Genomic DNA, 13,817 nt, shown 5'->3' on the forward strand with positions numbered 1-13,817 from the left:
AAAGACAACTGCATTTTCTTAAAAATAAAAAAGAGAAAAATGAAAGAAAAATCGAGAAAGACGAGGAAGTAACGTTCCAATTAAGTTTCCCGAAGTCCAAAACCCGCTACTTTACGACTCCTATTGTCCGATCATCAAAAATCAAAATCAATGGTTGATCCTTATCCGGAGAGCTGTCGGCATTATCTCAAGCGCAAGATCATGCTCAAGCTCAAGCTCAAGGGAAACATTAAACAAAACCCGACATTTTTCCCGTCGGCAGGAAGGAGTCAAATCATTATCCTCTCCCGCCCTGCCGCGCGTACGGGGCGATCAGTCACAGCAGTCTGCGATGATCGACGAGATAAATTACAGACACGTATCTTATCCAATAAGCCGACAAGGACACCTGTCCTCCTCCGCTAGCTACACCTGAACCCCCCACGTGGCACTCCCACGCGTATGCCTCCCGTGCCATGCAATTCACCTCCCCTTAGTTGCCTATATATACCAATCCAAACGACCTGTCCTCCCATCATCAACTCATCCAATAACACACTACCATCAAAAAATCGACACATTGCCCTTCAGAGTGCGGGGAATTCCTTGATTTTTAGCCGGTTTTTGGATTTGGTTTCTGAAGATGGCACAGTACGGAGATAGTTACGGCGACGCAGCTCGCCAAACCGACGAGTACGGCAACCCAATTCGTCAAACCGACGAGTATGGCAACCCAGTTGGTGAACGCCACAGCGGAACCGGGGCCTATGGCACCGGCATGGGGCACACCGGCGGCACCGGCATGGGGCACACTGGCGGCACCGGTGCATATGGCGCCGGTGGAGCTGGGGGTTACGGCGGCGGGGAGCATCTCCAACAGCAGCAGCAACAGGGGCAGCATGGCCTCCGGCGTTCCGGCTCAAGTTCGAGCTCTGTAAGTCTCTAATTGTTCATTGATTATATGAGACGTGGTGCGCTAGTGTTTTTAGCATGTGATGATATTGATTATATGGTTTGTGATTTTGCAGTCGGAGGATGATGGACAAGGTGGGAGGAGGAAGAAAGGGATTAAGGAGAAGATCAGGGAGAAGCTACCAGGCGGGCGCCCGGATCAGTCCCAGAATACTGCCACCATGATGACTCCGGGAGCTGGTGGCTATGGCGGAGAGCAGGCCGAGAAGAAAGGAATGATGGACAAGATCAAAGAGAAGCTACCAGGCCACCGCGCCTAGATTTTATATATATTATGAGTTAAAACTGTCCTGTCCAATATTGAAGAATTCACGCACTGTCACTACTGTGTGTGTAAATCTTTGTTTATGGGAGGAATAGTAGTGAAGTCCTTTTTAAGAGTGCAATAATCGTTCTGAGTCGAGAGTATAATTAACGGTAGTATATGTCTGATGGATGCTATGTAGAGCGGTCTGTTTGTATTTAATAAGGCCTCGCTTGATCCTATGGTTGCGCGTCTATTGTATGTTCGCTTCTTATATTTTTATGTTAATGAGATATCTCCCGTTTTCAGGACTTATATGCAGTGGGTTTTTTTATTGTGCACACACGCATATATATATATATAAAATTTCCCTGCTCTTACAGTTTTAAATATTTGAACTCTGGGAAAACTGCAAATCTCATCACTGGTCATTTGGCTTTTTGATGCTATAATCATAGGACAATTTTTGCGCACTAGTTTGAATAATTTGTTTTCTTCTTTAAAGGTTTATTCACAATTCAATTCCTGATATTGAAACGGAAGAGAAAATAAAAATTCCAAATTTGTTTGCTCCCAAGAGAAAAGACTTGCTACTTATATATATCAGGGCAATCATCAAAGAATTTGATAGGATATTATCATGGCAACATAAATTTATTAAATGCATAGCGCTCTTTTGAGTCCTGAGCAAGAATGATCGGACATACCTCAATTCTAGGCAATAAAACAAATACGTGAATTAAAGGGGTACGGTATGTTTTGATGCAGCTCATCTCAGAAACTTTTTCTTTCCAATCTCCTAGGAAACCGATTAGCAGCGAAATAAGACTTTGAAGTTATACCCGCAGAAACCTGTATCGGTAATGCTATGATGTTTAGGAAAATAATCAAATTATGTTTCAACAAATTGGTATGGATATCTTTCATGAATGCTAGCTAACGCTAGTGACGAGCATTACATGACAAAATGAGGCAATCATAGGCCAACACAGTAAATGGTGGGGGGGCGACCAAAATCATATACAAAATTGAATTGGCTTATTTTCTAACTTGATCCTTCTACTACCATTATTGAAAATGAAGAGAAAATCTCTATTTGCTTTGGGGAATAAAAGAAACACAGGTGCTTAAATCAATTAACCACCTATACAAAATTGAAGGCAATAAAAGACAAATGGGCGCTTCCAATGAATGGTTTGTTGTGTAAGAAGACCTGTACACCCCGCGCCCCCCGGGCGGCGCAACCCCAAACAAAAACTAAGAAAACTGTGGTGCAAATATGGTATCATCAGTTGTAGAACTACTGCAGGACTGCATTAAGGATTAACCCCCTTTTCCATAGTTTTCTTTTTCCCTCTTTCGGCAAGTATCTGAAACATTGCATCAAGCAACAATCAAATTCCAACATAGAATTATGGTAGATGACCAGTCATACAAAAATAAAATAAAAAAATGAGATTATATATAACAAGATTATAGTAATACGTACCTATTTAAGAGAATGTGAGAGTTGTGATTATGATGGTTTGGATATAAGAGAAGATGATCGGTATACACACCTTTAAAGCGAGTGGATGAATTGAAGTTTGGAGCAAAAAATGTAAAAAGGAAGATTAAAAAAAATCATGATCTAGTTCAACACCACTGGGAAATTCTTACTACTGTTTATTTTTACAATTTCTCATCTTTGCTTCATTTATGCAGGGAGATGCAAAGGATACAGGACAAGTCACAAATGATCCATACATCAAAGCTGCCCTTGGCGATACAGATCGGAACAATGTGCAGTAGTTAAGCAAGTTACATGTTTCGCCATCATGTTGATAACACTAATTCCGTACTAAAATCCATATTAAAGTTCCATATATGAATCTGGCTAAATATAACTGTATAGCATGATTACCTGATTGAAATTCACCTTGACACACTCAAATCAAGTATAGTCTGGAGTTCATCAGCTCCAAAACAGAACAATAAAGAGAGTGAAATATCAAAATGATCTTCGTAAATTTAAATCTTGCTTGCTCAGAAATTGGCGTGTTCTTTTCCGAGAAATAGCTCCTGTAACTAAAATTTAGCATGAATCAGTAAGGACTGCTGCAGGATAGAATATTTTTTCAGACAAATCCGATAGCCCCAAGCTCTAATCACCAAAAATTACGGCAAGAACAGATCCCGTCATGAAAATGGTGAAATCTCATGTTATCTCTAACCACAATCTGCCGTCCTGTGATATTGGATGCACCACACATTAAAGAATGGCAATCCTCACAGATTCTTAGATTCTTCACAATCCTAATGGTGCAGCCAGCAGTTGTAGTCAGCAGCCCAAAAGCCAAAGCTAGTTTCTCACTATGACTCATTAGTATCTGTTTCTTCTCTTCATCGTTCACATCATAAGGAACACAGCTCAAGTTTGGTTGGTATCCATGAAGTTTTAATCTGCCCACAAGATCCTCCAATGCCTGCTTGATCTCCCTGGACTTTGGATGGGTCATGTCACCAGCAAAGAATTCATGAATTACTCCATTATTTCCTTCAATCCAACTGCATCCCGGATTCTTTTTCAAACCCTTTGCCCTCGTCAACTTTCTTACCTTTGAAACATCATCCCATCTTCCTGCTATGGCATATATATTAGAAAGCAAGAGGTAGTTTCCGATACCATTAGGTTCTAGCTTAAATAGATGGGCAGCAGCAATTTCAGCAAGATCAGGATTCCCATGAATGCGACAAGCTCCAAGTAGTGCTCCCCACACCCCCCCATGGGGATCCATTGGCATACTCCTAATAAGCTCAAGGGCTTCTTCTAAACGTCCAGCTCGGCCAAGGAGATCAACCATGCAAGCATAGTGATCTGCAGAAGGAGTTATACCATAAGATTTTTCCATCCTGGTAAACAAGCGCCTGCCATATTCCACCATACCTGCATGGCTACATGCTGTTAGTACCCCTATAAACGTAACCCTGTTTGGTTTAGTTTCTGTCTTCACCATCTCTTCAAACAATTGGATTGCAGCATTGGCACAACCATGCATTGCAAACCCGACAATCATTGAACTATACGAGAAGACATTCCTTTCTGTCATCCTCTCAAACACCTTATATGCATCCTCTACAATCCCACACTTCGAGTACATATCTATCAATGCAGATCCTACCACAACATTACTTGTAGGCCTAAATCCAGATCTCTCAGCAACATCCCGGACCCAATTGGCATATTTAGTTGCTCCCAGCTGCGCACAGGCCGAAATGACACCAACCAATGTGACTTCATCTGTCTCAATACCAGCGCCTTGCATCCTCTCAAAGAAATTTAATGCCTCCCTCGGCCTAGCATTTTGGGCAAAACCAGAAACCATTGCCGTCCATGCCACCATGTCCTTCACAGGCATTCCATCAAACAATCCAGCCGCAGAGTCCATATCTCCTTGCTTCGCATACGCAACAATCAATGGCGTCCAAGAAATCACATCCCTTTCAGACATTTCGTCGAACACCCGACGCCCGCAATCCAGAAAACCACATTTAACGTACATATCAATCATGGTATTACCAACATACAAATCCGAAGCAAACCCACCAATCGTTATCGTCTGGGCGTGTATTTGCCTACCCATATCAATATCCAGTGCAGTGGTACAAGCCTTGAGAAGGGCAGAAAAAGTAAACGACACAGGAACAATCCCATCTCTTCTCATAAAATTATACAAAAGAATAGACTCATTAAGGGGTCCTTGAAGAGAGTAACCGCGAATCAGCGCTGTCCAGAGAAATGGGTTCGGTTGTTTCACCTGCTCGAAGGCCAGCCGTGGGTAGGAGTCCATTGGAGCACCAACCTTGGTGAGCATGCGAATGAACTTGGTGAGCACGAAGCAGCACTGGTCGAGGCCCTTGCGGATAACGCGGCCGTGCACTTGTTTGATTTGGTGGAGGTCATTGCAGTCGTGAAGAACAGAAACAAGCCGCGATTCCAAGAGCTTTCTTTGCTGGAGTTGAGAGAAAGGAACGAAGGGTCGGTCTGGTTCTGGCGCTTCTTGGCGAAACAAGTGTTTCGGGATGAGAGTTGAAGGCCTTATCGTGCAGAAGGTTCGGGACAGAGCAACCATCACACAACCTCTTCTTCTCTTCGGTGCCCAGCAGATCAAGAGAAAGGACCTCGCATCGGCGGCATGGTCGAGCAAAGCGGAGACATCCGCGCCAAAAATCGTTCCTACATGACCGTTAAACGAACCTCGGAAAACTCTTGTTTGGCCTCGGTTCGTCTTGTTGTTTAGGTTAGACAGAAATAAAAATAAAAAATATTTTTGATACGAAATAAAAATAGAAAAACAGATATTTAAAAAAAAAAAAAACATAAATATGATTCGTCGATCCATATTGATAGAATGATCCCGAGCACGAGGGAAAGAAAGTAATGGCACAATCAATCAGACAATACGCAAGAATTTTTACGTAATTTGGTCATAATGATGTTTAGTCCACGATTGCTCTTTAATCATTTTGACAGAGTAACAGTATGTATTTTTCCTGTTGTTCTCTTTATAATGATTTTTGACTTCCTATTTATAGTGTGGGGGTGTTTGCAATTTACACAAAATTCAAAATGGTAGGCCACATCGTGGGAGATAATGTGTCCTTATTATCTTCATAAAATCGAGAGAAAAAGTTTTGTATCATCTGGGACCTGATTTACCATGGATAAGACAGGTGGATATTATCCCCGGTTATCATGCTTTATGGTTCTTTTTACGAGCTGATCGGGTCGGTTAACAAGCTAGAGTCATCGCCTAGAGCTCGCTTGTTATGGTGGTCAGAGCTCGCGCTTTAACAATTATGTGACCTCGCTGAAATGTTTTCAACCTTAGATCCATTGGGCTTTGAGAGGTTGGGCCCAATTATTGGACTATTCTCAGCCTGCAACAGTCCAGTCAATAGCCAAGACGGTTCAAAAAATACTCGTAACAGATTCAGAATAAAAATAAAAAATATTTTTAAAATGACAAAACAGCTACTCTAAATCGTTTCCATATAACATAGGTTGTTGTTGTAAAAAAATACTAATGTAAAAAATAAATAATTAGGTAGCTATTGAGTCTCGCAATGTGTCGCTTTGGTGAATAATTTTAAATTTAAATAACATATCAGATAGCACAATCCCCCAAGCATTTAATGTTTGAATTGGCTCATACATTCACTCATTTTTCATCTTCAAATTATTTTTGCACTAAATAAAAGAATAAGTCTTGATTTCAACTACGAAGGATCAAGTTTAAATTTTCACATCATCCATTCAGTTAGATATATCTTTGAGACCAACAATACTTTTATTAGAGTTCAATGACAAAGTCATTAAACACTTCATCTTTAAATTAGGATAACCTCTCTAAATAGCTCAAATTTTAAGATTTTTTTTAAGAATATCACATTTTATTCTTACTTAGTGTATAATATAAGCACAATAAAATGACAAAAATACATCTTCAAGTAGGTCAATCCAATATCATCACATATCTAAGAATCACGCTATAAAGTGATGATCATGAGTGGCATTTCCATTGGCTCAAACCCAAATTGAAAGGAGTAATCCAAATCTCAATCAAAAGGGACTCAAGTCAAATTTAATGGATCTATTCTCATTTAAATTCAAATTACAGATTTGTTATTTGATAAGAGTTAATCTCAAAAATCCTAGAGGAGATCTCAAATACCAATCATCTTGAGCTTAATCCCGAATATTTCACCTCTTTTCATCTATATCAAAGAAGAATATCTATGGGTAAAATCATCATACTATAAGCTTTATATTCTTCTTTCTAAGTTTTATTATTAATTTGAGTATTGGAGATCATATCAAGGGATCCAGCCTTACCTTACTCTCTTGCATGTGTAATTCCCAAAAAATCTATCTAGAAATACAAATCTCAAGATCGAAACCCCAATACAACACTGGTGATCAATCTTACTTTCTATCATTAATTCATTACCCTAGTAGAAGTAATTCAAATTTAATTTGATATTTCTTCTCTAATAATTAATAAAATTATTAAAATTAAAACTAAATAATTTATCAGACTTACTCAATTTATTTTTATATACCAACCTATTCAATTTTGTTTTAGTTGAAAGATTGTATGAGTATTGAGTTCAGTTTTTATTCCAACAAAATTGATAGAGTAAAGATTTTAAAATAGAATATACAATTCAATTATATAATGAGCAAGATAAGATAGTATCAAGGTAAGCATGAAATGCTTTTCGAATCAAGATATGGAATGATTAAGATAAGACAGAAAAATATTCTAATATTTCTATTAAACTATTTATGAAATTTTTTGAAATTTACTGATAACTGTATTTTTTTTTTTCCATGTATTTGTTAATACAAATGATAAATACCAAGATACAAGTTCTTTTACTAAAATATCTCTATTATCAAATTCATTCAAAATTGTTTATTAACATCAACAATAAGTTATTTCAAGAATAAATATCATACTTTATTATAATAATGTAATAAAATCAACAATAGACAAATAAAATAGAAATATAAAATAAATTTCTATATTAAAAATTTAATATTTAACAATAAACCAAAATAGTTATTACATGTCTTTACTAAATAGTTAATATCCCAATTCAATGTTTAACAATAAACCAAAATAGCCATTATGTGCATTTACCAAACAGTTATCATCCCAATCCTATTACAAATAACTAAGGACATAGTTAATCATATTAATCATTACAATAAGAGCAATAATGTAGAAATGATCAAGTAACTATGGCTTTCTTTCAATTTCACTAGCGACCATGAACCTCTCATTTATATTTGCAAATGGGACAACATTCAGAAATTTGGCTAATTCTTCCTTCTACTGCGATCTCTTTCATTATTTGTCACCAATTGAGTACAAACTTTTCTCCATTCTCTCTAAGTGCTTGTTAATAGAATCATTGACAATTGAAAGCTCATCTAAAGAGCTATATACTCCATCTTCCTCTTCTTCTTACTCCCACTCTTGTTGGAATTAGGGATAGTCTTAGTTGATGCAGCTTTCTCTCATTGCTCCTCGAGATTATTAACCTCCTCATTTCCTTGGTTGTTGTTCTTGATGTTTGTTCAAGTCTTTGAGTATTTCAATAGGTTACTAGGCATACTCTCCAGTGGCTCTATCTTTTCCCCAAATTTCCAACCACTCATCATAGTACAGCATAGATTTACCTCTTATATATTTCACATATTTGTCTTTCTGCAAATTTAAAATTAAATATTTGTCACCAATATGAATTTTTTTTAAATCAAATAAATAATAACAAAATTAGTAAAATAAAATTCAATAAATTAACCATTACCTTTTCAAACTCAGCCCATACCTCTTCACTGTCACACTCAATCATCTTAAGTCTGTCATTCCAGCCAAATCTAGTGTTATTCATCAAAGTTTGAAGGCAATTATAGAACATCTTCCATGTATCTATCTTTGAAGTGATATATGGCACAGCTTTCAAGTCTGTATCGGGGAAAAGGGCTTTCAACCTAACCTGTAGTTCAACCAAGTAACCACATTTCCACTGGTTATCATGCTTGAACTTAGGATTTTGATTTAACTCCTTTAACAAATTCAACAAAGCTCATTCTTCATCTACCCTCCACAACCTCTTAGACCTACTACCTTCTCCATCATCATTAGTATGAGAAGTATCTCTAGATTTTCTTACATTTTTTCTTTAAAATTGCTTAAGTTATCTATGCTTTCCATCTCTATTTAAAACAATGATTAAAGAAATGTCTATAAATTTTATAGTTAAAAAATGCATAAAGATAAAAACAAATAAATTATATTACAAACAAGTCAAAAATTTAGATATGACAAATATAAAATTATAAGAACAATGAGTTTTTTTAGTATATGCATAATTTAATTCTACAATTCGCAAATAACAACACTTACAAAAAAAAAAAAAATCAATTCTATAGTTCATTACAAAACACTCCACATTTGCATAGTACACATAAAAAAAAAATTGTTCAATTCTACATGTCACACAATACATAATTCATCAAACAACATAAAAATCAATCAATTCTGCCTAATTGTGTACTCATTCCACATTTGATGGGGCTTATGCAACCCTCATGTTGTCCACTCTACGATTGGTTCAACAACATTTACACTATCATCAATGTCAGCATTCTAATCATTATAGTTATCCTCTGCATATTCATCAACTAATGTTTCCATCTCTTTATAAATGAAATTTTGTATAAATGAATTTTGTAAAATACAACAAGAAATAATAATTTTGCTAATTATTTCGGTAGAGTAGTAAGAGTCATAGCCTAATATTTTTGAACGAGTCTTTAAACTACCAAAAGCTCTCTCAACTACACTACGTGCTTGGAAATGTCTCCAATTAAAGTACTCCTCGTGATTTGAAGGAGGAGGATGTCTACTTCCGAAGGTTCCTAAGTGATCAACTAAATACTATTTTCCTGTAAATGTTAAAAAATTAATTAATTAGTTAAATATCTATAACTAACAAAATCTAAAGATAAGTTTTTACGCAATTTATCAGTTGGAACTTTGAAGCCATTAGGTTTTGTTATTACATCTCCCAAAACCCTACTGTCAGCTGTTGAACCTTCTCATCCTGGTTAAACGTACACAAACTTGTCAAATCTATCAACTTCCAAGCATATTGGTAGAAATTTCCCATTTTCTATTTCTGTAACGAGTCTTTTTATCTTCAGATATTGTTACTTTAATATAGGTGTCGTCTAGCATACCTGAACAACCTATACGAAATGCAAATGTTTTAACATTAATATATTATTAATGTGTAACATCAAAGCTAATTCAAAATTACTATAAAGGTTTATCTTAAAAAACTTTCAAGGTATTAATATAGGTGTCATCTAGCTGTTTGTTGATATTGGTTCAGGATCCACAATCATCATTGAATAAAATTTTAAGATGGCGAACAAAACTTGATGAAAAAACCTTACTAATGGTTTGCCCTGATCTAGTCCAAATCAGTGCTTTGTTATCTATTTTTCATACAATGTGCACAAATATATTGAGAAAAATAGCCACAACCTCTTCTATTTTGACGAACCTAGTTTCTTTTAAACCAACATGCCTCAACAAATTACATAATAGACCAAAAGTTCTCATATCCATTCTTATAATGCATATGCAGTTATGTCATTATGGAGCAACTTGTTAAGTTGTTCCACCTGTGACCTCATTTTGATGTAAATTAGACATCTATTAGGATTTCCTACCTTACTAGAGGTAGGTTCATCCAAGTTAAGTTCGGATACTTTTGCAATAGCTATAACAACACTTGCTATAGATCTAAACAACCAACATATTACAATTATCAGCCAAAGAATCCCCCAAGATCATCATCAATGTCCCAAGAGTCCTCGTCCCATTCAACGTCAAACTCCTCAAGATCCACATTATCCATTATGACTACAAATAAAATAAATAAATAAGAATTTCTGGCCATGAGAACATTATTTTTCAACACATAAATGATTATTCTTGAACAATCAAATAGTAAAAAAGATGTCACATTGTGGATTGGGAATGTTAATAAAAATTAGATGCTCTATTATTTGTTTTTGCAAAATGTATATGTCCTATGTGATGATGAAAATTTATACCCTACAAGTTAGCAGCTAGAGTAATGCTTCAGAAAGGCACAACCTCAATTTTTGGACTCTTCTGTGTTGGTTATTTTAGTATGTTTGTCATGTTTGATTGAGATAGATAAATATCATACGTGTAGGCTTCTTGTAATCATTGTTTCCATCATAAGGATGAAGAAACTTTCACTAGAAGGGAAAAGTTGTGTGATAGAGCCCAATAGAGAATCATTGCAAAGAAATCTATCTAACAGGGAAGTAGGATAAGTGGAAACACAAGAAGCCATGTTCATAAAACCTAGTGTTAAATTGACATAAATCCACAGTTATCAGTGAAAAAAAAAAAAAATGCAAGAACAACTAATATGGGAAAGTGTCAAAGTGCTATGATGAAATGCTAAGTTCAGTAGAAACAACAAAGTGCATGAATATGCATATTATCTAGGTATCACCATACAAAATTACAGGAAAAACTAAAGAAAAATAAATAACTTAAAAATAAGACATCTAAAGAAAGTAGAAAAATTATAATACTATTGAAATCAGCTGCACAATAAGATTTTGTATTCCTGATCTTCAAGATCATTAAGGTTGCCCATGTTACTCTATTCAGAACTGGTTTCTTGTCAACACTTTTGGCAAACCAAAAATGATTTGAGTGTATCAAGAGAGGAAGGCCTTATCTTGGGTTTCTACTTCATTTATGGATCCCTAAGACTTGATGATCCTATTCCATTTATGGATCACTATAATAAAATTAGCCAAGGAGAAAGGGAAAAAAGCTGGTATAGGAAGTTCATCACTCCAGTCACTTTCTAGAATGCTCACTACAAAATAAAATGACAAAAAAACAAAATAAAAGCAAAAACTCTTTTCTAGAAGAATATTTTAATTGATTTGTAAACTCACTTATGCATGCAATAGCAAGACAGCTTGATAATCAGGGACAATTCTGATCATTTTCTAGAAGAAAATCTTTAGTGATGTGTAAACATACTCATTCAATATGAAGACAAAAGAACTTGATAATCAGGAAATTTCTAATTGAATGTATCAAAGAAATATAAATGTTGTTCTCACAGGATCAGTGTGGAAAGACATAGTCTTGTCCCTTTCGAGGTTGAATATTCAAAAAGAGCTTATTCCATCCAGAAAGTTGAAAGATTGAAACGATAAATGACTATTGCACAACCCCACGCATACACTCTTTCTCTCAAACTATTACATTTTATGGTGCATGCATGTCCTAGAAGATGAAGATAGACAGACAACAAGGACCATGGAAAAGTTACATTTTCCTGAAGTGTATCATGTCATAACCAAAACAAACTTGCTTCAGGTTCTATATATTCTACCTTCAAAATTCAGTTAGCATATGGAAATTGAATATAAGCATAATTTACTAATGATGCTAGAATGCGCTTTGATCAATCACTGTGTACATGTTATGTATATGCAGATTGATGTTTAAATGCAAAAACGAATACCTAAATTGAATTGGACAAAATGACTAGAGCAAACAATCAACGCTCGATAGCTAAATTTTAGAGTTTATGATAATAAGAGGCAGGACTAGTTCTATCATAAAATTACTACATCTTTCTTACAATTGATTAGATTAAACAGATTTGGTCACTTGTTTAATCAGATTTAAGAGAGAGGACTAGTTCTTTCATCTTGATCCTAAGTAGCAAGCACACACACAAATATGGAACTAATCCTACCAGCGCTAGTTCAATCTAATCACCAAGTCCAACAGAATTGATAATTAAATGAACAGGATGAACTGCAATGCTAATAACTCCAAAGCAAATTTTAGAAGTTAAGAGAATGAGACAACTTGACACAAACAGCCCAAGAAAGTTGGCTACAACAGATGGAGAGAAAAGTTCTATTCTAGATAAAGAACAAGATTGTATTTTTAAATTTTTCGGCCACCAAATTTTTAACAGCCACAGAATTTACAAGATAAATATTTCAATAGAAGTTTGGATATCCACTAAAATCAGTATGAACTAGGCAGTGTTTATTACACGTTATTTGGCTCAGTAAAGCAGTTGAGTTCAGAGAATCAGCAATTTAAGAATCCACACATTATTTTCAACAGTGTAAACAGAAAACACACACACACATATACAAGATTCTAGGAACGTAACAGGCTAACAGCATATAATGAAGTAGAGAAAAAGATTTACAGAAAATAGAAGAAGATTGCGGAATCATAACATCATACAATGAAGTAGAGAATAAGATTTACACAAAATATAAGAAGATTGTAGAATCGTAACAGTATACAATGAAGTAGAGAAGAAGATTTACAGAAAATAGAAGAAGATTGTGATAGAGGCGACATAAGCAGCAAAGAGAAGAAAAGAAAAGAAAAAAGGTGAAGAAAATCTACCTTCCTGTGTTATTTCCGTGGAAGGATGAAGATGAAAGGAAGATAAACAATTTTTCTCTGCTACTTTTGTGGATGGGTGAAGATAAATAGTAAACAACAATTGAAAATAAAATAAAAGAAAACGAACATGAATGATATTTCAAGGTGAGGTTTTATGTAAGGTTAGAATTGTAATTTAAGTTTATTTATAAAATGTCTTATAAAATTACCTGAAATGGGGGCGGATAAAATTATCTGTAAAAGATAAAATAAGAGGTCACGTGATAATTTTTTCAAGAATAATTAAATAACCTCAAAAAATATTAAAAAAATGATAAAAAAATTTATATTGTAAGCACCCCCGCCCGGATATCCCCAACCACTCGGACTACCCGAACGGGAGCGCCTACGGGAGGAGAAAAATAATGAAACACGAGACAAAGACCACCCCGGCATGCATACACAAAAAAAAGAACACGGAAGCAAAGCTCAAGACATGCATGCACTATGGGTATCTCGCTAACACAAGCGGTCACAAGATAAATAGATAAACACAAACTCCTGTGCCGGCATACACGAGA

The 13,817-nt window shown here is 35.6% G+C and overlaps 2 protein-coding genes across 2 annotated transcripts; one reads left to right on the top strand and one right to left on the bottom strand.

Annotated features, from left to right (window-relative positions):
- The first annotated feature begins 505 nt into the window (after positions 1 to 505).
- LOC127804184 (dehydrin Rab18-like) lies at positions 506 to 1,510 on the top strand. Its single transcript, XM_052340979.1, has 2 exons — positions 506 to 913; positions 1,008 to 1,510. Exons 1-2 carry the CDS (start codon positions 623 to 625, stop codon positions 1,209 to 1,211), a joined length of 495 nt encoding a protein of 164 aa, XP_052196939.1. The 5' UTR covers positions 506 to 622; the 3' UTR covers positions 1,212 to 1,510.
- A 558-nt stretch (positions 1,511 to 2,068) lies between these two features.
- Positions 2,069 to 5,464, bottom strand: LOC127804181 (pentatricopeptide repeat-containing protein At5g44230-like). Its single transcript, XM_052340976.1, has 2 exons — positions 3,099 to 5,464; positions 2,069 to 2,565 (listed from the first exon to the last, which is right to left on the bottom strand). Exon 1 carries the CDS (start codon positions 5,305 to 5,307, stop codon positions 3,343 to 3,345), a length of 1,965 nt encoding a protein of 654 aa, XP_052196936.1. The 5' UTR covers positions 5,308 to 5,464; the 3' UTR covers positions 2,069 to 2,565; positions 3,099 to 3,342.
- Between the last annotated feature and the right edge of the window lie 8,353 nt (positions 5,465 to 13,817).

This window comes from Diospyros lotus, chromosome 6 (genome assembly GCF_014633365.1).
Source record: "Diospyros lotus cultivar Yz01 chromosome 6, ASM1463336v1, whole genome shotgun sequence".
NCBI lineage: Eukaryota > Viridiplantae > Streptophyta > Magnoliopsida > Ericales > Ebenaceae > Diospyros > Diospyros lotus.